Source organism: Alligator sinensis, unplaced genomic scaffold (genome assembly GCF_000455745.1).
Source record: "Alligator sinensis unplaced genomic scaffold, ASM45574v1 scaffold495_1, whole genome shotgun sequence".
NCBI lineage: Eukaryota > Metazoa > Chordata > Crocodylia > Alligatoridae > Alligator > Alligator sinensis.
The window spans coordinates 423,041-447,640 of NW_005842931.1; the positions used below are offsets into that span (position 1 = coordinate 423,041).

Here is a 24,600-nt window from a genome sequence, read left to right on the forward strand (position 1 = left end):
AATATCGGGTAGCTGAGAGAGAAGGAAGTGGTCAGAGAAGAGACTCAATCCAGCAATTAAAAAACCTAAACCTTCTTCTCTTTGGAAAAAATAAATGCACTATGCACCCCACCTAATGTTCTGCTCAAGAACATTTGAAAGAAAGTCTGTGTTAACTCCTTCAGTAATGCACAATGGTGCAATGCTGGTGTTCTGCCTGTTTTGACAGGAACTTGAAAAATCAAGTGAGCTAAGTATTAGTTTCTGCTGTTGAGCTTCCTCATTCACATGCAGTGCAGGCATTCAGTAAATGATTATAGGGAGTACAGAAAAGGTAGTTCTAGTTGAAAGACATTTGGCTATCTCAGCAGTGGGTTTGGTTGGGGTTTTTTTTTGGGTTTTTTTTTTTATTCCAGCCCTGGTGTAGCCTTGATTGAACCTTTCCCATGTTGGCTGTAGGCCAGGCGCAGTTCATAATCACCTGCTCTATGTAGTTCATAAATTACTCTTTAAATCCTCCTAGATGCCTGTGTGTGGTTATTAATCTTGTATATTTGTAGAATTTGAATTCCTGACCTTAGACGAGCTTGGTATTATTGAATGTTATGTCTTCTAGAACAGTGTTTCTCAACCCATGGGTCACAAGAATATATTAAAGGGTCGTGAGCAAACTTTAAAAACGGGTTCTCTTTTAAAGGAGAAAACATGGGAAACTGGCTTTTCCCTTGCAGGCTGGCAGAGTTCCAGCCTGCCAGGGGCTGGTTTCCCCCCCACGCCCCACCCACTGCCCCGGGGGGGGGGGGGGGGCGGGGCAGCAGCTTGGGAGTGAGGGGCACTGGGGCAGGACTGGCCATTGATGTTTAAAAATGGGTCCTGGTACAAAAAGTGGAGAACCACTGTTCTAGAGAAACAGTGGGCTGAAGTTTCCTTAGTGAGATTTATGTACGTAATATATTAATCTTTGTTACTGCTGCTGGCTTGCTTTGCCAGTTGGGAGTGTTAGTGTGTGTTTTCAAAATCCATTTTTGATGTGTGTTCCGCTGTTCTGTTTAGGACCATCAGTTGGGCTCACCATACACAATACCCCATTCCCTCCCTCTCTGCAGAGTACTGGATCTGTTGTTCTGTTCCACAGGTTCCCAGACTCTTCTTACTACATACCCCCTTCCAGATATACCAGCTGCCCACATACCCATCAGGATACATTTTATATCTTAATCCCTTAAATTATCCTGAAAACTAAAGTTGCCATTACACCATTTCTCCCACGTAACCCCCAGAAATGTCTTATGTACCCCCAGGGGTATGCGTACCACAGTTTGGAAACTCCTAGTCTAGTCCATTCAGCTGGACTAAATTGATAGACTTCTGCTGACTAGGTGTGCACAATGGTGCCATCACCCTGATGCTTTAGTAACTATTCTCCCTTTCACTTCAGGTTCAGAAGCTCAAAGCATGGATAAAAAAGGATATCGACGAGGGAGCTTCCAAAGCAGCACTAGCGATGAAGATATGGTGGAGATAGAAGGGGTTACCCTGGACTTCTCCATGGCGGATGATGTTCCCCCACTGGACAGGGAGATGGGAGGTAATGCTTATGCTTTCTCTCCTCTTCTAGTTCCTTTTCACTGAAGCATTTCCTGTAAGATGTTATTTTTTTTCTTTGACTATAAACTTATGGTTGAAGAACAAACTGTTCTAGTTTCTGGCTGAAGTGGCCAGGCTGTGGAATAAGGGCCAATAGCTGACCTGTTGCACTCCTAATATGACCATGAGACAATGCTGTCTATAGCAGTGGTTTCAAAGGTAGCTTTGTATACACCAGTTTCATTTCTGTGTAGCAACCAACTGCTCAGTCATTTGCTTCCATTGATTTCTGTTAACATAGCTTAATCATGATCAGAACGAGATGTTGGCTGGGCACAAAGTAGAAACTGTGGAGTCTTTCCTTAAAACAGAATGAAAGGCAGGAACTACAGTACATTAGGGACCTCTGTGCCATAGGGAAGTGCTTATGACTTCCTTCCTACAAATAAATTACCTGGCTATACACACAAAGTAGCTTGTCCAAGAGGGAAACTATTTTCTCTCTATATCTTTGTTTGTTTGATCATTTAATACATTTAATAGGTGCTAAATTGCCTTCCACAATTTTCTTTTGTTTTCAAGTTTTACCAACAATGCTTTCTAAGAATTTCTCAAATCACGGCAGACAAGCAGTGCATCTGGCCTGAAACAGCCTATTATATTAGTATAAACAAACTGCAACCTTGGGACAGCTTTGTCCCAGAAATTCAGTTATTCTCAAGCATTCAGCCCCCATGCCAAAAATGTTGGTTTCCCTTTTTTTGAAATGATAGAAATTATTTTTAGACACTTTAATCTTGGCTTTGCTTTCTGTTCTGACTTGCTGAGTTTTTAAAATTTTGAAGACTGAGAAATTGCAGCCCAGTCTATTGAACTGATTAATGTAATGCACATTTTAACTTAGCATGAAGTGATTCATTGAGACCGAGCTCACTTGCAGTCTGCGTTGCAACAATGCTGGCCACTTTTACATATGAAAATAGATAAGTATCTTGTTTCAGGGGTGTATTTGGTAGCCATGTTGGTCTGAGACAAGAAGACATACAACAAACTGCAGAAAAGGACAATTTTCTTGTGATTTCCCAGTTGGTCTAATAAAAGGTATCATTTTGGAACCAAGAGTTCTAGTTTTTAGTATGTGTAAGTGTCTTGTTTGTATTCTAGAAAACCTGTAGACTGCTGATAAAGAACAAGAAAAGGATGGATTGTGTGTGGGGGGGCTTGCTTAGAGAGAGAGAGAACACTTAGAATATTTTTAAACTCCGTAATGACAAAAAATGTGGACAAATTGAGGAGCACTTTAAGAGGCACAAACAAAAACAGTCCTTTTAACTTTTTATTACGAGGAAAGACTGTAAGATTTAATTATGAATAGCTGGGTTGATTGGGTAAAGAGAATGGATGTGCATTTGAAAGATTTAAACAGTAAGGAGGGATAGGACTTGTTCAGGGTAGTAGACAGGTATGTAAGGACAAGCAATCATGTTGAGCAAAGGAAAATATTAAATGCATCAGAAAATGTTTAATTAGGTGGTACATGCCTGTTGATTGTGTCTTCCAACCTGAATGAATTAAAGTGATCAGTACCCCTGAAGGGGAACTCAGCTGATGCTGGCCATGGGGGTTCATCTGTCCATGACTTCCAAACATGTTTTAGTTGTGACTTTCTTTTATGCCACCATTTCTTTTTTTTTTTTTTTTTGTCTTTTGATGGTAGTCTTCTGGTGGCTCAGAGGAAGGTGCCAAAAACTGATGGCTAAATAGATATGGCACAATTTGTCCCCCACTCTTTGTAAAGGCTTAATTAATTGGTTGTTCCTTCTTATGTTAAAAGAGAAGAAGAACAAACATCCATTGTATTTTCTGTCAGCGTTTCATTTTACTTGCGTTTATCAAGTCCTCTCTCATCTGCTTACAAAGATTAGCAAGACTACATTTTTATACAAATTCTTATTAGTTCTGTGCATTTTTCTCTAGCATCTTTGATTGGATGACCAGTACTACACACAGCACTTCATGTGCACATGCACTCATGAATTATGAGATGATACAATAAGCATTCACAGAGCAGTCTAGTTCTGTATATCTAATGATGGGAAGAGGCGTTCCATCTTTTTCCATTTAGCATTTCAACCTTGAAAGAATTCCCTAATATTTTTCAGACTTGCTAGAGCAGATTGCACCTTAGTCTTATTGGGTCAAGCTAGAGGCTAGGTGCAGATTAAGTGAGGTGTAATTGCAATGATTTATTGTAATGTTTTTAAAGTTCTCTCTTCAACAGTAAAAGCTATTCATATTTTTCATAAGTAAACATGGAGGAAAAAAAGGGGAGGTTTCTTTAGTAAAGACATAAATACACACTGGTTGCTGGTTTATCATTATAATTTGATGATTGTGTTGTCAATATGTAATATAGAGACACAAAAAATTACATATTGACAACACAATCGTCAAATTATGATAATAAACCAGCAACCAGTGTGTATTTGTGTCTTCAGTAAAGAGACCTCCCCTTTTCTCCATGTTTACTTACGAAAAATGTTAATAGCTTTTACTATATGTATGTATGTGTGTATGTATGTATGTGTATGTATTTAGTCCACTAAGAGTAGTTAGATATGCAGAGGTAACTTGAAGACTAAATAATTTGACAAGTCTTCCTGATGTACCAAAAAACAGCTACATAAGCAGCAGCACTCATATATATATATGAGTGCTGCTGCTTATGTAGCTGTTTTTTGGTACTTCAGGAAGACTTGTCAAATTATTTAGTCTTCAAGTTACCTCTGCATATCTAACTACTCTTAGTGGACTAAATACATTTTTTACTCGGGTAGAGACCAGTTTAAAATAAACTACTTGGCGGGGGTGGGGAGAAATGAAAATAGTATAATGCGTGAGATTCATTACTACTCTAAGCAGCACTTTTTCTTTCCCTTCTCTTCCCTGCACTGTGACAGGGGTTCACCAGAAATAACTGTTCTTGCTATTCAAAAGAACTGGCTTGTAGATTCCACAAATGGATAGAAAAAATAGAGATCTATACTTGGTTAATAGAAACACTTTTTTAAAGTGAATATCACTGTTTTGTTTATTGGCTTAGGTCAGGGGTGGACAATATATGCCCTGTGGGCTTAATCTGGCCCCCCAGGCAATTCCAGCCAGCCCTCAGGGCCCCTCCGCCTGGACCTGGGCTGCCCCCCTGCAAGCCAGCAGGTCCCTGCAGGAGGTGCGGCTGTAGTTACTAAGCAACCAAACCCCACGCAGGCTGGCCTGACCCGGCCCCACCTCCAGCCAGGGGTGCACGAGACAAGCCTCTGCTCGCCAGCGGCTTTTGCTGGCAACCCTGGGACAGTTTTCAGCCTCCCCGCCTGTGAGCCTGGGAATTCACGTAAGGGCTCAACTGGGCGAGGGCTGGGGCCAGGGCCTCCTGCTGGGGGAAAGGAACAGGGAGCACAGGGAGCTGCGCGCTGTGAGGCCGAGTCAGCCAGGGACTCGGGCAGGAGTGCAGGAGCTGTGGCTATGGGGCCAAGTGGGGCAGGCCCCGCACCCTGCCACCATGTGTGGCTGAGGACTTGGCTGTGAGCACTATGGGCTGGGCTGGTCCCCCACACTGCCACCACCTACGACCAGGGACTTGGGTGGGAGTGTGGAAACTGCATGTTATGGGCTAGGGATGTGTGGGCCCGGGGCATATCAGCCCTGTGCAGGGCTGGGGGTTGGCAAGTAGCTGGAGAGTGTGTGTGTGTGTGTGTGTGTGTGTGTGTGTGGGGGGGGGTTGTCAAGTGGCCAAAGTTGGGAGAGGGGGTGAGCAGCTGGAGCAGAGCTAGCGGCAGCTGCGGTGGGGCCTGTACATCATTGTCTGTAGGGCCCAGGGTGGTCACCCCGATTCACACCCCCTAGGGATGGCCCTGGTTGCGGGGATGGCCCTGTACCCTGCCACCACATGCAGACAGGGACTCACATGGGAGCGCTAACTATTGGGCTGGGTGGGGCTCTTCCTGCATGCTGCTGCTACCTGCGTCCAGGGAGCTGAGCAGGGGCTGCGCGGGGCTGGCCCTGCTTGCTGCCACCACATGTAGATCCAGGGGCTGGCGCACTCCAGGAACTCTGGGGGCCCCCCCCACGCACAGCCTCACTCACTCACCGCCCTACTATAACCCCACTCACACCTACACCTTCCCACAGCCCCCACCTGAACCATATACCCCACACTCACCTCCCCACCCTCCCCCACACACCCCACCCACCATACCCAAACTGTGCACATACACATACCCCCCACACACAATATACAAGAGTAAGACTGTATTTTGAGCTATTATGCAATTGCCTCTTGATAGACTATACAAACACACATGAATCAGGACAATTAAAAAAAAAAAAAAAGTTATACTATATATTTGATTTTTTTTCCCCCCTCCCCCAGTTTCAAAATGGCAGCACCCTCCCTCCCAAAAGGAGAGTTTCTGGGGCAAGGGGAGGGACTTGTGGTGGTGAAGGTCAGGGTTTAGGGGGGTAGGATTTCCAGTCCCAAGATGGCTACCAGGGGGTGGGACACCTGTCAAGAGGTGGGGCTACACTTGCTGCCTTCAACAGCTCACCAAAACTCATTAAGTGGTCTTCCAGCCAGAATAATTTCCCATCCCTGGCTTAGATCCTTGGATTTATCATTTTAAAAACTCATGCTTTTAAATGCCCTTTAATGTTCCAAACTGCTGTTTTTAGTTAGACACTTCTACTTTTGTGCATCCTAAACTAGACAAGATCTAGTATTTGTATCATTGGTGCTTTCCTCAGCTTTTTACCCCTTTTGCATCTTTGTTGTACTATGACATGGACCAGCCATTACTGGTTGCTCGAGCAGCTCCCCAATCAAAACTTGGTTGCCTTTTCTCATGGCTTTTCTCTCTGTATAACTGGATGAAAGAGCACTTTGAAATTCTTTTTCTTGTCCCTTAATTTCCTCGGGATTTGGCTCCCATGCTATTTCAGCTGATATGTGGTGGTTATGAAATGAAATCTCTCTAGAATCCCTGGCTGCTTGTCCTAGCAGAGGCTGCATATGGGACCTTGGGACTCTACAGACCACAAGTGACCAGGGTATCCAGTTGGCATAATTCTCATCCATTCCAGTGGCCTTTATTACTGAAGACGAGTTATGAATCTGGAAAAAAAAGTTAGGAAATGAACACTATTGTTTCTTGCAAAGAAGTTCTACTTTTGGAGTTGGAGAGCTTGGCAGATATCTAGTCTTATACAAATACTTGCTATTTGCCTGGGCCAGTTCTCAAAATTGTCCCTTTCCTGTCTTAAAAAATTTAGGAAATGAAGTTTCCATCTCAGTTTGGCTTTCTGAAAAGAAAACATCTTTCTGTGCAGAAAGCTAAGGCATCAATTACTTCCAGTGAAATGTAGAAATATCCACAGGTATACTTTAATATTAGTTTTAAGGGTGTATATATAGCATGAAAACAGTATAGAGGGTATTTTCAGCCCTTGTAGGGGAATAGCATACTTGTTGAAAGACTTATTTCCCTAGTAGCACTACAGCTTGTGTAGGTAGGATAACCAGCTTCATATCTTTAACTGGAAAATAACATTTTTAGCTAAGAGAAATATGTAAATATGTGCACAAGATTTCTGTCAAACTACATAACTATGCTTTTGCATCCTTTTTTTACTAAAATAAATCCAGATGTGAAGGCACCAGAGCACTTTTAAATCTGTGTCAGTGACCAAATTCCTAATTTCTTTCCAGGTTAAGTGGCAAGATGCCAGACGCTCAATATTTTGGTCAGTGTTAACCTTGCTAAGTCTTTCAGCGAGTTGAGGAAAGTTTTGTCCAGGGGTGCTGTAAGGCACTGGGGCTGTAGGGAATGTAATCTCTTCTCCAAAGCTGCAAAAACAGCACATACCTTTGAATGGCAAGGCTTAATTATTCAAACTGTTCTCTAGTAGAGCTTTCTATAAACAGAAGTGCCTAATGCAGCAGCCTACTTGCCCACAGAATGGAGTATAGGTGATTTTATATTCCATTTACCTTGCATGTTGTTTTCTCTCTGGTGTGGTAGATTTCAAATGGTCTCCCATTTCCTCCCCCGCCCCTTCTTTTAAATCCACTTTCAGTCAGACTCTAGGGCTAAGTACAGGCATTCAAAAACCCCGAGCCTGAATTGATTCAATCTTTATAGGTTAGTCTAACCTGTGTAGATTGAACTGATATGCAAGCAAATAGACATTCACTTTTGATTCTGGAAATGCAGCCACCTGCCTGCAGTGGCTTAGGTTAGAAACTGAAGGAGGGCGTGCAAGGCTGGAGGGAAGCTAACCGGGGGGTGTGTAGCCAGGCTTCCACAAAGTATGATCGGGGAGGGGTTTAAACCCCCCTGGGGTGTGCTTGGAAGGGGAGGGGGAAGCCGCCCCTGTCAGGTTTGTTGAGAGGGGGGGTTGGAGGCACCTGGGCAGCGCCTCAGGTGAAGGGTGGGGGCAGGGAGGAAGATTAAACTCCCCTGTCTTACCTCTGTCCCACCAGCATGGGGACCCCAGCTGGGGTGTGCCCTGCTTTCTGCCTTGCTGACCACTTGTGCTGCTGGGGGGTGTGGCCAGAGCCAGCCAGCATGGCCCAGCCCATGGCTGAGCCTGGGGCTGTAGGGCTGAGCTAGGCTGGCCAGTGGACTCTGCTGACCAGTCAATCTTACCTCTATTCCTGGGAAAGTGCTAGAGAAAATAATCAAAGAATACATTTGTGCAGGCCCAGCAGGGGAAACGATGCTGAGGGGAAACCAGTATGGGTTTGTCACAGGTAGATCCTGCCTGACAAACCTTGTAGCCTTCTATGACCAGGTGACACACTGCCTGGATGCGGGAACTGAGGCTGCTGTCATCTTCCTGGACTTTAGGAAGGCCTCCGACACAGTTTCACACCCTATCCTCATTGGGAAGCTAGCAGACTGTGGAGTGGACGCCTACACGGTCAGGTGGGTGGTCAACTGGCTTAGGGACCGCACCCAGAGAGTGGTGGTGGATGGTTCCTTCTTGGCCTGGAGGGAGGTGGGCAGTGGGGTCCCGCAGGGTTCGGTCCTCGGTCCGATATTATTCAATATCTTCATCAACGATTTGGACGAGGGTGTGGAGAGCACCCTCTCCAAGTTCGCTGATGATACCAAGTTATCACATAGCAAAGTTAGTACACCGGAAGGCAGGGAGCAGATTCAGGCCGACCTGGACAGGTTGGATCAATGGGCAGAGAGAAATAGGATGCAATTTAATAAAGATAGATGTAAGGTACTCCACCTGGGAAGGAGGAACCCCCAGCACACCTGTAGGTTGGGGAGTGTCCTTCGCAGCAGCTCGGAGGCAGAGCGGGATCTTGGAGTCATAATTTACTCCAAGATGAACATGAGCCGGCCATGTAACGAGACCATCAACAAGGCCAATCGCACCTTGTCATGCATTAGCAGGTGCATGACTAATAGATCAAAGGAGGTGATGCTCCCCCTCTATGCGGCACTGGTCAGGCCGCATTTGGAGTACTGTGTCCAGTTTTGGGCACTGCACTTCAAGAGGGACGTGGGGAATCTCGAGAGGGTCCAGAGGAGGGCCACTCGCATGATTGGTGGCCTTCGTGACAGACCCTATGGGGGGAGGTTGAGAGAGCTGAATCTCTTCAGCCTTCACAAGAGATGGCTGAGGGGAGATCTTGTGGCCGCCTATAAATTTATTAGGGGAGGTCAATGGGGAATAGGGGAAGTGCTGTTTACTAAGGCGCCCCAGGGAGTGACTAGGAATAACGGGTGTAAACTAGTTGAGAGTGGATTTAGGTTAGATATTAGGAAGAAATTTTTCACAGTAAGGGTGGCCAGGATCTGGAATGGGCTTCCAAGAGAGGTGGTGCTATCACCTAGCTTGGAGGTCTTCAAGAGGAGGCTCGATAGTCACCTGGCTGGGGTCATCTGACCTCGGTCCTCTTTCCTGCCAGGGGCAGGGGGCCGGACACGATGATCCATTGTGGTCCCTTCCGACTCTACAATCTATGAATCTGAAGGCAGGCGTAGAGGGATTGGCTCGGGCTGGGCTACGGGTGCAGGCCTTATCCCAGCCTGCTGCGGCTCAGCCTGGGGATGCAGGAGCTGTGCGCCCAGATTGCTCCTGGCTCCCTGTGCCCAGGTGAGGCCAGGCTGTCATGGAGCTGCAGCTGGCTGGGAAGGGCCCAGCCTCCACGGCGTGGCATGGTGCAAGCCAGGCTGGCCCCTCCACACCTGCCCTCAGTCCCTGGGCAAGGAGGGCAGATAGTGGGGCCAGCCCAGGATGGGCCGCGGGGACAAGGCCCTTCCCAGCTGGCTGCGGCTCCATGATAGCCCAGCCTGGCTTTCATGGGCGGCGGTGCGGAGGCAACAACACTGCAGGCGGGCACCTTGGCAACCGGACTGGCCATGCAGAACGAGTTCATCATGCCCGAGGCTGCCTGAGCTGGCTTGGAGGTGCTGGTGGGGGCTCGTGTGCTTGCAGCTGCTGCTGCACCCCCTGTCCGTCACTGCAGCACCTGGCCAGCTGCAGCCATACCAGAAGCTGTGCACTGGCCGGGGCTGGCAGAGCTGTACTACCTTCCTCGCCTTCGGCTGCTGCTGCTGTTGCTCCTGCCAAGCCTCTGGGTGCACACATGGGAAGCTTCAGCCAGGAGGCTCCTGCCCAGCACATGGAGCTCTGGCTCTAGCTCCTGGGCACCTTTTCACATGGCCCCTCCATGCCTGCCCTCAGCAGCACATGCAGCTGGCCCAGCTCAACCACCCTGGTTGCCTTCCACTTGCTCCGCCTGCCTGGGGTTAAGCCGGGCTGGGTGTGGGTGCTGCTGAGGGTGGGCAAGGAGGGGCCAGGCCAGGCCAGGCTGCAGGGGCAGGGCCCTTCTCAGCGAGCTGCAGCTCCATAACAACCTGGCCTGGCCTGGGTGTGGGGAGCCGGGAACAATCCAGGCACGCAGCTCCCGCGGCCCCAGCTCAACCTGCAGCCAGCTGGCAAGGGCCTTGTCCCATGGCCCAGCTCGTACCCACCCTCAGCAGCGCCTGCAGGCCGGACTGGCTCAACCCCAGCCTCAGCCACGGGTGGATGGCAGAGCCATGCTGGTCAGCTCTGGCCACACTCCCGCCCCTGCTGCTGTAGTGGTGGAGGGGAAGAGGACCCTGACAGGCTGCTGTGCCCTGGCCTGGGCTGCAGTTACCCAGAGGGAGGGGAAATAAACCCCCTCCCTGCCCCTTCTCCTTAGGGGCCCATGCTGGGCCTGCATCTGGCCATGCCCCCACTGCTGTTCTGGCTAGAGAGCAGAAGGGCAGGGCCAGCCCTGTTCTCTGGAGCAGGCAGCATAGCACAGCCAAAGTTTGAAAAGCATGCTAGCTTTCTGGGGGACTCTGATTTAACTTAAACCAGGAAGGAGTCTGGGACAGAAGTTCCATAGACCAGTTTGACCCAAGCCAGTTAAGAATGATACTACATTCAACCAGGTTTATCTTAAACCAGTTTTGGCCATTTTGAAACTGTTTTATGTGCACTCAACTTATCTTCTGTTACAGGTTTAAACCAGCTTCTGATCACTTAAACCAGTTTATGTGTAACTTCTGTTCCTAGCCTAGCTGGCCCTCTTCCTCTGATCTTAATGCATATTTTTTGGAGTTCTTCCATTGCAGATTATATTAGCAATTAGTGATACTTGGTTTATTCCCTTCCCTACAAAAGTTGGGGTGGCTTACAATAAGAGGAAAACAGTTTACAAAAGTAGGTGAAGTTTTTTAAATAAAATCTAAAGCAAAAACTCCTTAAATGATAACCCAGCTAAGTTTTGCTTGCTAAATGCCTGTCTTAAGAAAGGGGGTCTTAAAGCACTTCTGGAAGATGTCCAGGCTCAGGTTCTGGCAGGCAACAACAGTAGTGTAAGTAGGGCGGAGCAAGAGGTGCTGACTTAAAGGGGCACTGGTACGACCCTCTCCCTCAGGATTCTTTCCACAGAGCCCTGCACAGCCCGGCCATAGAGAGCAGGGCAGGTACAAGCCAGGCAGGATCATGTTCAGCTAGTGTATCTGGTGGGATAGGAGGGTAGAATGATGTCCCTCCCTCTGCCAGGGAACTTTGTCATGAGAGGGTCAGTCTTGTCCCCAGAAGTGGGGAGGATGAATTGGTCTCCAGCATTCATACCCATTTTATTGATGTACTTGTAACTCTGGATTGCATTTTACCTTTGTGCCTTTTTTCTCTATCGCCTATCTTGGAGGGATTAAGGAAGAAAATTTAGTGTCACTCATGTCAGATCCTGGGTATAAGCATCTGTGTATCCTGTTTGAAATAAACCATGCTGGCAACTGGCATTATTTATGGGGAGGATATGGCAGTAGGCAGTGGCACCATACATTATCATCCAATACACTGAATCAAAACAACAGATCTAGCCAATCTTGGGCAAGTTTGGTGTTTTCTTGAAGACCAAAAAATCTTTTAATTGTTTGGAATGCTTGAAAAGTACAATATTTTTAGTCAGATATATCTCTAGGAAGCAGAAATATGCATGCATCTACTCCTGTTTCATATAACCTAAGGCAGTGGATTTCTCTGACTTCCAGTTTGGACTTTGCATTTCAGTACTAATGGGAAACAAACGTGATTGTCCTTGATTACATACTATGTGATTGTATAATTTTATGCTCAAGAACAATACCTTTCTAAACTTGTTTTTCAGTAGAATCCATGGACATTCTTTTAGTTGTTATTATCATCCCTGCACTTAATTCTAACAGCTTTTCTAACACTATTTAGGGAGCGAATCTTGAGTATTAATTAATCTAAACTGCTGTTCACACCTCAACATCTGTGCTAAACTGGCAGGAAGATTTAAGTTTGGGAAGCTACAGGTTTCTCTCTAACACTTCATTAATCTTGTATGCTTAAATGCTTTCTACTGTATTCCTATGAACAATGTAACAACAGTTACCTTTTGGCTAGCAGTGCTTGCTTCTGTGGTGGTAGAATACAGACTTCCTTTGCAATATCTTCTGAGAGCATGTACTAATATGGGAGTCATAACATGCCATCAGCTGCATGAGTAGCATGAGACTGTCAGGGTGTAAAAATGGACCTAGTAACTCTTACTTGAGCAGCCCAAGATCCTCTGCAGAAACCTGAGGAGATGGTGTGTACCTTCGTGAAGATGACCACAACACAGTTACCAGCATGCAGCTGTAGCGGAAATCAGATTGGTATTTGCCAAAATACCTCCTTTAAAATCAGCTATCGGTATTGTTCCCCAAAATCTGTCAGTGCACCCCTAGCATTTTGTCAAGCACACAGTGCTGACTCAGTCTTTAAAAACCATGCTGTGCATTACAGTAGAGTGCGCTTGTGAGCGTATAGGCAGCATGGTCTCACAAGACCATTGTCAACATTCACCATGACAGTGTTTCAGAGCCATTGAACAAGGTTTAAATGACGAGTTTTCACTAGCAAACTGGAGCTAGAAAAACTTAAATCAACTGTTAAGTATATCAAATGGCAAAGATAAAATGGCTAATGGGCCTGTATAAAGAGCACTGCAGCAAGCTCGTAAAACAGCTTTTAGCACATTTAGCATGGGAGATGCCAAACATGCAAGGAACATTACAGTGAACTGTTTTACCAAGACAGAAACAGGTAAAAAAAGAAAAAGAATTGTTCTCAAAAAGAACATCTGTCACTGTGTCGTATTAATATATAGGGATCTCCAGTAGCAAACAAATCCCATTTTTGAGCCAAAATCAGATTTGGCAGAAAATTTAAGAAGCAATGACAGTGAAAGAGAACAGAATACTTTGTAAGCTGAAGTTGCAGGAGTGAAATGCAACTCTGCTGCTCTGTCTACAATGTACCAGAAATTGAACTCCTTAGCCTTCAGTACTTGAATGAATACTCTTGTTGAGCTGTTGGTCTTTGACCAAATAGATAGTGGATGATAAATGTGAATTGGCAGAGCCATGTAGGTTCCTAGGACTGGAATAGTGGGTATTTTGGACTCTGAGATGGTGGATCAGAGAACTGTGGGAAGTCCTTCCTAAGAATGTCACCTGTAGTACACAGCCATGAGCTGCAGTTACTGGCTCTTAAAAGCACTGAATTGTTCTCAGCTTAAACCTAAAGAGCAGCCTCTTCATTTGTTCAGGATTTGCATGGAATTGTGTAGCCAGTGTTTTATAGTTGAGAAGCTGTTGCCTGAAAGAAAAGTGAAACTCTGCAAGCTTTTTCCTTGTCCCTGCTTGTCCCAGAACAAAGTTTTGTGGCTCTAGTTATAATCTTCTCTTTGAGGCTCTGCTTCTAAATGACTGGGGGTTAAATTCTCTGCATGCCAGCCTCCCCAGGGTCATTTCTAGTTTGGCCTATTTGGAAGGCAAGGGATACTGCATCTTTATACTTTTTCTGTTAAGCTGAAATCCTCCCTCTCTCCAAGCAGGTTGGAGGGTTGGCTCATGTGACTGTCAGCTGGTGACGACATGCTCAGACTGCAGGGAGAGCCGGCAGTGCTGTAGACTACCCTTCAGCCTAACGCCAAGGGGAGAGAATGCAGCAAGTGCTGCTGCTGTAAAGGGAGTTCCGCCGGGCAGATTCCCTGGAGGTAAAGGGCCATGAAATGGGACTAAATGGTGCTACCGGAGAGAGGAAAAAACACAAGTGAGGGTAAGAAGGTGTGAGCTAAGGGAGAATGTTTAGGCTAATCCTAGCCGCACATTGCAGGGGCTGTTAGGCAGTGATAAGTAAACTGCTGGTCATTATTTGAAAGCTGTTTGATTCCTTTGCTAAGGGTGGGGCAGAGCTATTGGATTTCTGCTGGCTAATGATGTCATGTAAATCTCTGCAGATGAGTGATTCTTTCCTTCACAAGAGCATTTCTGCTTTCAGATTCGTTGTAGCAGAGAAGGGCAGGTGCAGTGCGGAGAGCTCTTACCTTTTTATTGCTAAACTAGAGGTGCTGAAAAGGAATAATACAGCGTGTAGAAGCATCTGCTGCTTTAGTTCATTTTGTCTGTCTATAACAGACTGGTTGCCTGAGATGTAAAAATGGAGTATTAGGATATTTCCAAGGAGGGAAGGTTGTAAGAATGATTAGAATGTCTGCTTTAAAATGTGCTACGTGTGTCCGTAGGAGAACTGCTGTTATGTCAGTTGGTGTATTAAGCCTTTTGGGGGCTAAATATCAGTTGTAAGCTTGTGCAGATTGGAAAGACCCATTTTGGTCATCTTGTTCATACCTAGACAGGGCAGGATTGTGCCCTTCTACTCTGGCCCCCTTAAAATTTGAACCTGTCAATAATTATCTTGGAGTTAGATCTGGGATAAGAAACACAACACTGACAAAAATTTCTGCCATCGGCCATTTTATAGTTCAGTATTTCTCTTAAAAATGAAAGGATGCTTCTCTTATATTATGTTGAAAGATAAATTGATAAATTTAACGATGGAAAGATACATTTTTCATATTTGTCTGATCAGGAATTCTGTCAGCACTCAAAGTGGATTTCATTTTATAATATTAAAATTGGTAGTTCTCTCAGAGGTGCTAGGCTGAGGTTTTGAACAGTATCTTCTCTCCGAACTGCACTTGCTCTATGCTTAAAATGCGGCAGGTACACGCATGTGCACTTCCACTCCCGCCCCACAGTTGCTTTAATTGGGCTAGGCTATATCCAAGGGTCTAAAGGGAATTTAGTTTTAGAGTCCATTCCACTTTTGCCCTCTTAACTGATACTCCTCCAATAATGTCTGCTATAGTAGTAGCAAGTGGATATGGCCAGGTGTTTTCTGGCTCCCAGACCTGAGACATTTCTTCCTTCTTTGTAACTTCTCCATTATGTTTAGATATCATTGGTGGTCTTCAAACAGCAGATGACTCGACATGGAAATTGAAGCATAAGAGACTCTGAGATTTGGGGGGCTCTTAGCTTATGTTCATAAGCCACACTGTGGACTATGCTACGTGTGTTGTAGTATTTGGTGGATTTTTTTTTTGCTTCTGTTCATTTGCTGCATTGTAGTAATTCTCACCTGAGCTGGGAGAAGGCTTTGTGGCAGTTAAGGGGCTGGCAGTTGAGAGCAGCTGGGCTGTAACATTTTCCAGGAAGTAGGGAGTAAGTATTTCTCAAAAGATCTCTTTGATCTGGGCTGCACAGTACCATTTTATTGATGCTTCTTAGTTGGCATTATTGCTAGGGAGGGTTGTAATGTGAAGCCATGGGGCTGAGGTTTAATAGATGATGGTGATGATGATCTGAGACTTTCTAAGGACTCTGGCACCAAGCACACTGTTTAATACTGTCAGTCATTACCAGGAAGTAAGAATTTAGCCCAGGACCTCATTTTCAGGTTTTAATGACCAGTTTCTGTGATATGTTAATTAATCTGATCCTCTGGTGTTCCCACGGATGACCATCAGGGCTCTACTGTGCACGATAAACTCATAACACACTCGTCTCAAATTCCACGTTACTGTTTGTTTTTTTCTAACAGTGAGATGAAGTTGTTTCATGCTTTTGTTCAGTGATTATGATGGAGCACAATGGTTCATTGTTCGAATACCTGGGGACAGAACTAAGCAGTTCTGTGGTCCACAAAAGGCTAGCTGCTCGCATAATACCATCTGCTCTTAGTTTTAATTAAGAAATAGTGTTAAAAGCTAATTTTTTCCAGGTGAATAGTTCCATAGCTGTTACACGGATGCTATGAAGCCAAATGTGGGGTCAAGGCATCCCTGAGCCAGTTTTTTTTCTATTGACATGTGGCCCAGCTCTAAATCTAAAACTAGAGAAGCCCCAAACTAGACTATTTTAGAATGAGTATGGCTGTTCAAAGCTGCCATTCAAACTGTGACTGGAGTCTCCAAAGTCATATTAATGTATCAGAACAGTATGTTTGCTCCCTGGCATATTTACTGCCAAACAGATTAGGGAGATCTCTTTTCTTTATATACAAATACATAAAGAAGGCTTTTGTGGAATGAGCTGAAAACTTTTGTTAAATCATACTGATTACAGTTGGCTGCATGCTGACTTAATTTTATCTAAAGGTTTGTTTCCAGTACCAGTTGTATACGTGCACCAAATATTAGCCTTTTTCTTTTTCTTTGGGTTCGCTTGGGGATTTTATAGAGCATGTTTCAGTGTGAAAATCTGTCACAGCATTGAAAACCAGCCTATTTGATTTTTAAGCTGCTGTTCTTTCAAGTGTAAAAATAATATCAAAGGTAAAGATAGCTTGACCTCCTGCCTGCAAGCTTCTAAAAGCAACTGGATATGCTCAGCACCTCTACAGATTGGGTACAAAGGTCTTGCGTTGGATCTACAAGATCTGTGAACTGTCCTGGAAAATGTGGCTGTAACGTAGTCTGCAGTGTGCCAAATGAAGCAAAGCAAAGGGAGTTTGGTAACAGGTTATTCTGCAGTTGTAGTTAGAAATGTACCTGGATGCCCATTGTTTAATTGAGGCTTTTACTGGGGTAGGACACTAGTTTTGAGGATGTCCTGTGACTAACTGGGAGGAAATGAAGTCTGGTCCTGACAACTTAAAGATCATGTGTTTTGCTATTTTCCTTCAAGTGTTCCATTTATAACCTGTAGGGTTTCACCTGCTTACTGCCATACTTCAGGCTTCATGCTGTTAACCATCTCCCTATTCATATAAACTGCAGTCTATCTGCAGCCTGGTAAGTACAGTGAACAATCCAAAGCTTACGTTAGGGTTAATTCAGGAGACTTTTAATTCTCATCCTTGCTTTCCCTGCCCTTAGTTTTTAAATGACCAGAAAAAGTAGTTGAACGAACTTCTCGGTACCAGACAAAACCGTGGTTTCAGATCAGTGAAAGGCTTCCCCACTTCTGTCTCTGATGAATCCCATGTACCAAAAATAAGATGGCACTATGTTTAGGAAGCTCTTTTAATGCAGGTGTATTATACCAGCACATGTGCCCTGGGCCATGCAGATTTCATAGCATAGGGTGCTTCCTATCTAAACATTACATAGAATGACTCTTGTTAAATTTTGTGTTTAGGGGAATCCAGCGAATGATAGGCTTCGGCGGGAGCTTTTAAGGCATTTCCATGTTCCTTGTATTTCCGAGACAGTTTGTGGGACTATTTTGGAAAAGCTGCCTGCCACTTTATAACTCTACACATGTAGCTGAAACCCATTCGCGGTGTCTCCACACCCGGAGTGCAATGTGTGTCACCAAAGGTTCTTCCATATCTGGACCAAAACACAGGGAGACGGATCACAGAAGTGCAAAATAAAAGAGTTGCATTGACATCCAGCCTCAAACTGTCCTTAAAGCTCTAGGACCCTGTTTTGTCCTATTCTGTTCAGGGTCAGGATCAGTCCAGTAAAAGGAGAGACATCTCTTTTTTGCAAAAGCATTGGAATCTTTGGAGCCTTCTGCCAAACAACTTACGTTAGCATTGTAGGTGCTTTTAGTAAATAAATATATATATATATTTGGCAAATAAACTGAGCCAATTTCAGTTAAGATATAGGTAGATGAATAGATATAGATATGTGTGTGTTTATATATAGATATATCTATATAACACACACACACCTCTGTAAAGACAATAAAGCAACAAAGGCACCCTAACTGTAACAATTTTTACTCTAGAATATGTTTTGTAATGTAATTACTATAAAGCAGTGCTCAAGGCAAATGGTTTGGTTTGGAAACGTCAGCTTTACCACTGAGCTTCAGATGGAAGCAGAATAGATGCTTCCCATATCTGCGCTTGACCTTGTGGTCAAAATGATGTCATCAAATATGGCTTGCTGAAGCCTGCCATTCAGAGGGGGAGTTTTTAACTGTCAGTTTTGGGCAACCCTTTCAAGTGCATATTTTATTATGCCTTTTTGCCTTTAGTGTGGAATTAGATTTACCGTTCCACTAGTGATTTAAAAGTCCGTATCAAGCCATGGGATGATCTGGGAGGTCTTGAATTATTGGGTTGTAGAAAAAGTTTGAGAGGAAATGGTTGTAACATGAGAAGTTTTCTCAAGGAGGAAAGGAATCAACACTGTTGTTCATGGAGTAAAGCTAGGAGTCCTTGACATCACCTGAGGACACTGTCATAATTTATATAATAGAAAACAGGGCATCTTTTTCCTTTTTTGACTGGTAGCATATTTCTCATTTGTACTAACTCTGAGAGTCCTTGCCACTTGAATGTCTGTTGGGTTTTAAAAGAAAAATACACAGATTAATTAGTAAAAGATTCTGTTGGTATTGATTTGGATCAGTGGCCTCTCTGCTTATAAATGCAAAGGAGGGAAATTTGGGCTGAATTCCACAGAAGAGCTTTTTTCCCACTGGATTAACTTGTGAAGAAGGCAACTTGATTTTGCTGAATAAGGTTTAAAAGGCCCTCTCTCATCTTCCTCTCCCCTCCCTCCCCCCATGTTTAATGCCTTCATATCTTTAAGACATACAAAAACTAGAACGCTTGGTTCCAAAATGATATCTTTTATTAGACCCACTAGAAAATCAGAAGAAAATTGTCCTTTTCTGCAGGCTTTTGGGATCCTGTTTGAAAAGCACACTATTAAAGGGACAGGGAATGAAAAATATTCAGTTAATGTTTTAAAGTTCGTTTGTTTTTTTTCAAATTGAGCAGACTTGTATGCTTTCTCTTGAAACTAAAGGTTAATGCAGGAATAGATTTGTAAATATATTGCAAGTAAGAACATTTTAAATGCTTTTTCATTTATGATGAAACCATGATTCCATACTGGAAATAATAGTAAGGGACGTGCATTTCTCTCTTGGCTTGAAGTCAGTGGCTTTATTCTCTGGAGTCAGGCACTGGATTGCACTCCATGTTGCCACAGGCTTTACCTTTTGTCCTTTACCTGTTTAGACTGTACGCTTTTTGGAGTAAGAACTCTTAACATGCGCTTGCTATAACAAGGCTCTGAATTCAGTTAAGGTCTCTAAGTGATATGGCAAAGTGGTGAATATGCTGTTTCTGTTTCTGCTTGCTGTTACCTTTGTTATAGGCTACTTCTCTTTTCCCACTTGCCTCATTTGATATTTTTTAGCACTTGGTTCCTTAAAAGCTACTCTGGTCAGGTCACACTGAAGGCCATAACTCTGGTGCTTGCCAGCTCCTCTCACCTGGGGTGACATGGAATCTTTCCTGGGCAGTTATTATTACTGTTATTATAATTTCCGGTCCTTGTATGCGAGAGGATTCCCCTTTCAGTATAAAATTGGTGCTGCTCTTTGGGCCAGGCTTTCATGTTATGACACAAATATCAGAAGGATGCTCTAGGGGTGTAATGTTAAAACACAGCCCTCAGGAGTAGAGGTTGTAGGCTGATCTTCAGGTGTAGAAGCTGACACACTGCATTGTTCTTTGATCATTCTCAGGGAGGTGTTGTGGGGGCGCAGATACTTCCAGGATTAAAACTACCTTATGCTGTGATGCAGTGTGGGCTCGTGCCACTAGAACTGTGATGAGAGCATGAATGTATCTTATGCATGCCCTTGTGCAAATAGTCCTCAGTAGACTTAACTGATCCAACAAATCTGTGCTTAAGGAGTGACTTAATAGTTACCTACTCCCATCCATGACTCTACTTTGGCGGCTGGACCCGATGATCGGCAAGGTCCCTTCCAGCCCCTAACAATCTATGAATCTACTCATTCACTTCCTTAGCATTTGAAGAGAGGAGAGATCTTGGAATTAATGCAAGTGGCTCTTTCATCATCTGCTCTGTTCTTTCCAGAGTTTTACTCGTACAATGGAGGAGAGATGAACGGCACAAGCAAGATGATGGATTTTCTGGAGGAACCTCTCCCTGGAGTGGGAACCTATGAAGATTTCAATACCATAGACTGGGTGAGGGAGAAGTCCAGGGACCGGGACAGGCACAGAGAGGTATGGTTCTTACTGCTTTGATCTCACAGCGAATGTTATACTTGTAGTGTTTGCAAATGTCCCTGTTTGAGAACAGTAGAGTGAAATCTCAGAGACGTTTTCTTCCCAGTTTTCCTGCTGCCTTGTGCGAATAACGGAATCTATTTGGAATGCAGTGGATGCCTTAAATGGAGCAGCAAGGCTCCCAGTGGGCTCCTGAATCATGAGAAACAGTGGGAAGGTTTTTATGAGTTGGTGATTGGGCAGAATACATAAAAAGCTGGATCAGTTTGTTTGCCAAAATATTCTTTTAAAAGCTGTGGTGATGCTGGTATAACAGGTGCTTTAGCAAGCAAAGAGGCACAAAATCTAAGATTGCCCATCAGAGTAGGATGTACAGCAATGTTGTTTAATGCCTGGATTGTTTTGAAGATTCTTGTAGGCTCTGCCAAGATGTGTATAAATGTGCTAAGCACCATTCCTCCTGCGTGAGCAGGTCCTTTATTACTGTCCACAGTGGGTACTAAACCAAAAGACTGTGCAGAAAAGAAAATGAAGGTTAACACAAAATAGATTGGTTCCATCCTTCAAATTGTTCAATCTGTTTCATGCACACCCCTCATCTGTCCATTGTCATGATTAGTTAATTAAGAAATGGCCAAAAGCTGCTGTAAAAATGACAATCTCTGCTTTCAGCCGGAGAAATGCAAACTGGGTAAACCCAGAAATTACAAAGTGGTCAATAAGGCCTTGATTTTGTTTCTGTTAAAAGAAATCAGCAACAGAACTTCACCTTTCCAAACAGTCCCTATCCTATCCTGCCTTCACTAATTCAGTAGCAGTTACACTCATGAACAACCCCGTCATTGAAATCCTTCATTCAGGCAAAAGTGATTCTGCTAGCTTTTATTTATTCCAGTTAATGAGGATTTGTCATTTGGTCAATGTGCATTTCATCCAAGAATAATGGAATATGTACTGGAACGTTTCCATTCTGGGACTTGCACCAACAGAGTTAACGCATATTATATCATCCTTTCGTAGTCATCAAGAGCTTTCAGACTAATAAATGACAAATATTATCAAACTTTAGGTAAATGTCATAGCGCAGAGCCTTGGAGAAAGTTATCATTCTGAACCGGTTATAAGAGGCCGCCTCTGAATAGCTGTGGGCTAAGATTACAAGCATGAAAAATCTGTTTAAATAACCTGCATGTTAATGGGCTTAACTTTTTAGAGTCTGATTTGTGAGATTGTGAAGACGTTATGAGCAGACTCTGGGGTTGGACATGTACATTCAAACTAATTCCCAGTACTCATGTCAGGTATTTTGTTCCATAAGTAGGGGAGTAGATGGAGCAAGTAAAGTATTTGAAGAAAATTTACCTATTCTTGATTTCGAAGTCTTTATATTATGGTAATGGTGAGCTTGTGACATGACACCTGGTAGATGCAAAGTGCTCCAAAAGTTCTTCCGTTTTCATGCATTGTTCAAGTCTTAATAGTAAAGATATCAAGTTTGAAAGCGGTAAAGAATATGTGTTTGTATAAGCAGGTGGACTTTTAGAATGAGGGTCTGACTTCTTTTTGATGCACTTTTTTCTGGCAAGGGATTTGTTGGTATTTGTTTTAGCTAATGCTATATTTGCAGTTTTGGGTGCAAGGCATCCATTATTTTTGGATTTGGAAACTTTGCATTTCCCAGATACAATTAAGTGATAGTATTCTATCCTTAATTGTTCACAAGCTTTCCTGTAATTTTGCTTTTAGTATTTTTTTTCATAAAATCATTTAAAAAAAAAAAATGTTTTCTTCTGAAACAGATCTTATGTCTGATCCAGAATGTTTCCGTGTCCTTTTTTTTTTTAATGCTTCCAGATTACTAGTAAAAGCAAAGAGTCAACCTGGGCCCTGATTCATAGTGTGAGTGATGCATTTTCTGGTTGGCTGTTGATGCTCTTAATAGGTCTTTCAGCAGGTAAGAACAAATGTCAATTTAAAACAAATTCAGTTTTTTACTGCAGTGTCAGCATTATTTCCTTGCCCACATCCATGCTGGAGCATGACCACAGCATGTGATTCTCTGGCCCAGAGATTAAGGTAGCCATAACTGACGCTTACAGTTCTGATTTACATGGCTTTGTAATATAACATGCAATTACATTTGAGGAGTGACAACCATAGTGCATAAGTGTAACCTTAAATATAAAACCCAGCAAAAATAAAACTAGATGAATAAATTTGCTGAATCCAAAAGGAGATATCCTCTAAATCACTAAACAATATTATACAGTGACTCTGTATCAGAGTTCTGGATACTGGGCCCCTAATTTGAGAGAGCTGCTGTCAGTCCCGTGGCCTTCAGGGACTGAAAGCAGAAGCATTTCTTCTTGGTTTTAGCAGCTCTGCTGGCATAAAGGCAATAGGGGGCTTCCCAGACCATTCAAGGACTTAAAAATTTGCAGATACCTTTACAGTGCACCAGAAGCCAAGTCCAAGCTGGCATAACAGAGGTAAATCAATACACTGCAAATGTTCTTTGGGAGAAGCAGCTAGATACCTGCAATAAATGATGCAGATAAGAACTCTCTTAATATTTACATAAACATTTGCCTATTGATAAGCAGGGATTGTAATTAGTTTTAGTCAGTTTATCATTAACATGCTTTGGAGAAGTGTTACTAAACACTCAGATTCCAGAGGGCATGCTATATTATAGTGCGCCTTGTTCATAAAAGGACCAGGTGAACACCATTGATGGCTGCCACCTTGTTGATTAAACCAGGGTGACCAACCTCAGCGTGCATGCCACAAGTGGCATGGGCAACCTCTGTGTGGCACACAGCAGATCGGGGAGGGGGCAGGTACCAGATAGGGAAGGGCGCAGAAAGTGGAGCCACAGATCAGGCAGAGGAAGATCAGAGTGGCATTCAGGCAAGATGTGGGGCTAATTTATGACATGCCTGCCAAAAAAATTGTCCCCCGGTGGATTAAATGCACATAAATAGTTCTTTCAAGGTTGGCACTGGGAGACAACTTGGATAAACAAATCCATTCTGCTTTAATGATGTTGGAGACCATGGGCGTTATTGTCAGCACAAAAGCTGATGGCTTCTTAGCCAAGCAGCCCGTTGAACCTAGTATAGTGAAGGTAAGCCAGTTGCTGTCTCTAGTGGCATATCCAGAAGCACCTTTTTCCCCATAATTTAAATAACACATCTCACTTTGCTTAATTATGTTGAAAAATAAAGGTTTTCTTTTTTGCTCTTAAATTGATGTTTGTTCTATAATGTAGAAATACTTTGTCACTACAGTTAACGTGTGCCAGCGTGTTTGGCAGTGCATTTAGGTGTGCCCAGTCTGTGTGAGATCATCCCTAACATTTCTCTCGGTTTTAAAATTAGGTTCCTTAGCTGGTCTGATAGATATTTCTGCCCACTGGATGACAGACTTGAAAGAAGGGGTGTGTCTAAAAGGCTTTTGGCTTAACCATGAGCACTGCTGCTGGAAAGCTGAGACACCCTTTGAAAACAGGGACACGTGTTCAGACTGGAGGATTTGGTCTCAGCTTATTATTGGCACAACAGAGGTGATGTACAGTAAGAATTTTTCTGTTGCTCATGGTTGTTGCTTACTGATTTTTTTTTTTTTTGTGACATACTGTAACTGTATACTACAAACTCATTATGTCTGGGGTTGGGGAACAGTTTTCAGACTTGATGACGGCTGGTTTCTTTCAGTATTGTGGAAAATGCAGTTGCCTTTTTTCCATTTGTATCTAATGAGGGTAACAAAAACTTATGACATTGTGAAAAGGTATCAGTGTGCTAATACCCATTTGAATAGTCTTACAGAGCATTTTCATCCTGGTTTAAGGTGATGTGCAACTTTATTTGTTTGTTTTTAACAGGATTAAAAACTTGGGTTAGGGTATTTCTCTGTTTAAAATACTACCATGTCCAGTCACTAAGATATTCTTGTACAAGTGATAGTGTACAGGTCAGTCGCATCATATGCGCATTTAACTTGCGTGAATTCAACTATATGTGGGGTGGGAGGGGGGGCGGGGCTTGAGTTTGCATGCAGCGCTGCCGCTACCTTGGAAGCCCATTATGGCGGGGGAGGGCCACGCGC

General features: G+C 43.7%; 1 protein-coding gene across 5 annotated transcripts in view; it reads left to right on the forward strand.

The window, feature by feature from the left end:
- Window positions 1–24,600, forward strand: part of LOC102381682 (H(+)/Cl(-) exchange transporter 5) — an 87,365-nt gene that overhangs the window by 42,030 nt on the left and 20,735 nt on the right. For 3 of the 5 annotated variants that reach the window (XM_006036218.3, XM_025192466.1, XM_006036217.3), the window contains exons 2-5: window positions 1,418–1,567; window positions 20,336–20,487; window positions 22,345–22,444; window positions 23,871–24,055. In XM_006036218.3, coding sequence (XP_006036280.1) covers window positions 1,435–1,567; window positions 20,336–20,487; window positions 22,345–22,444; window positions 23,871–24,055 — 570 coding nt within the window. In that variant the 5' untranslated portion in view covers window positions 1,418–1,434. Of the gene's footprint in view, window positions 1–1,417; window positions 1,568–14,098; window positions 14,254–20,335; window positions 20,488–22,344; window positions 22,445–23,870; window positions 24,056–24,600 lie in introns of those variants that run through there. The other 2 variants (XM_025192468.1, XM_025192469.1) reach the window with 2 other exon arrangements.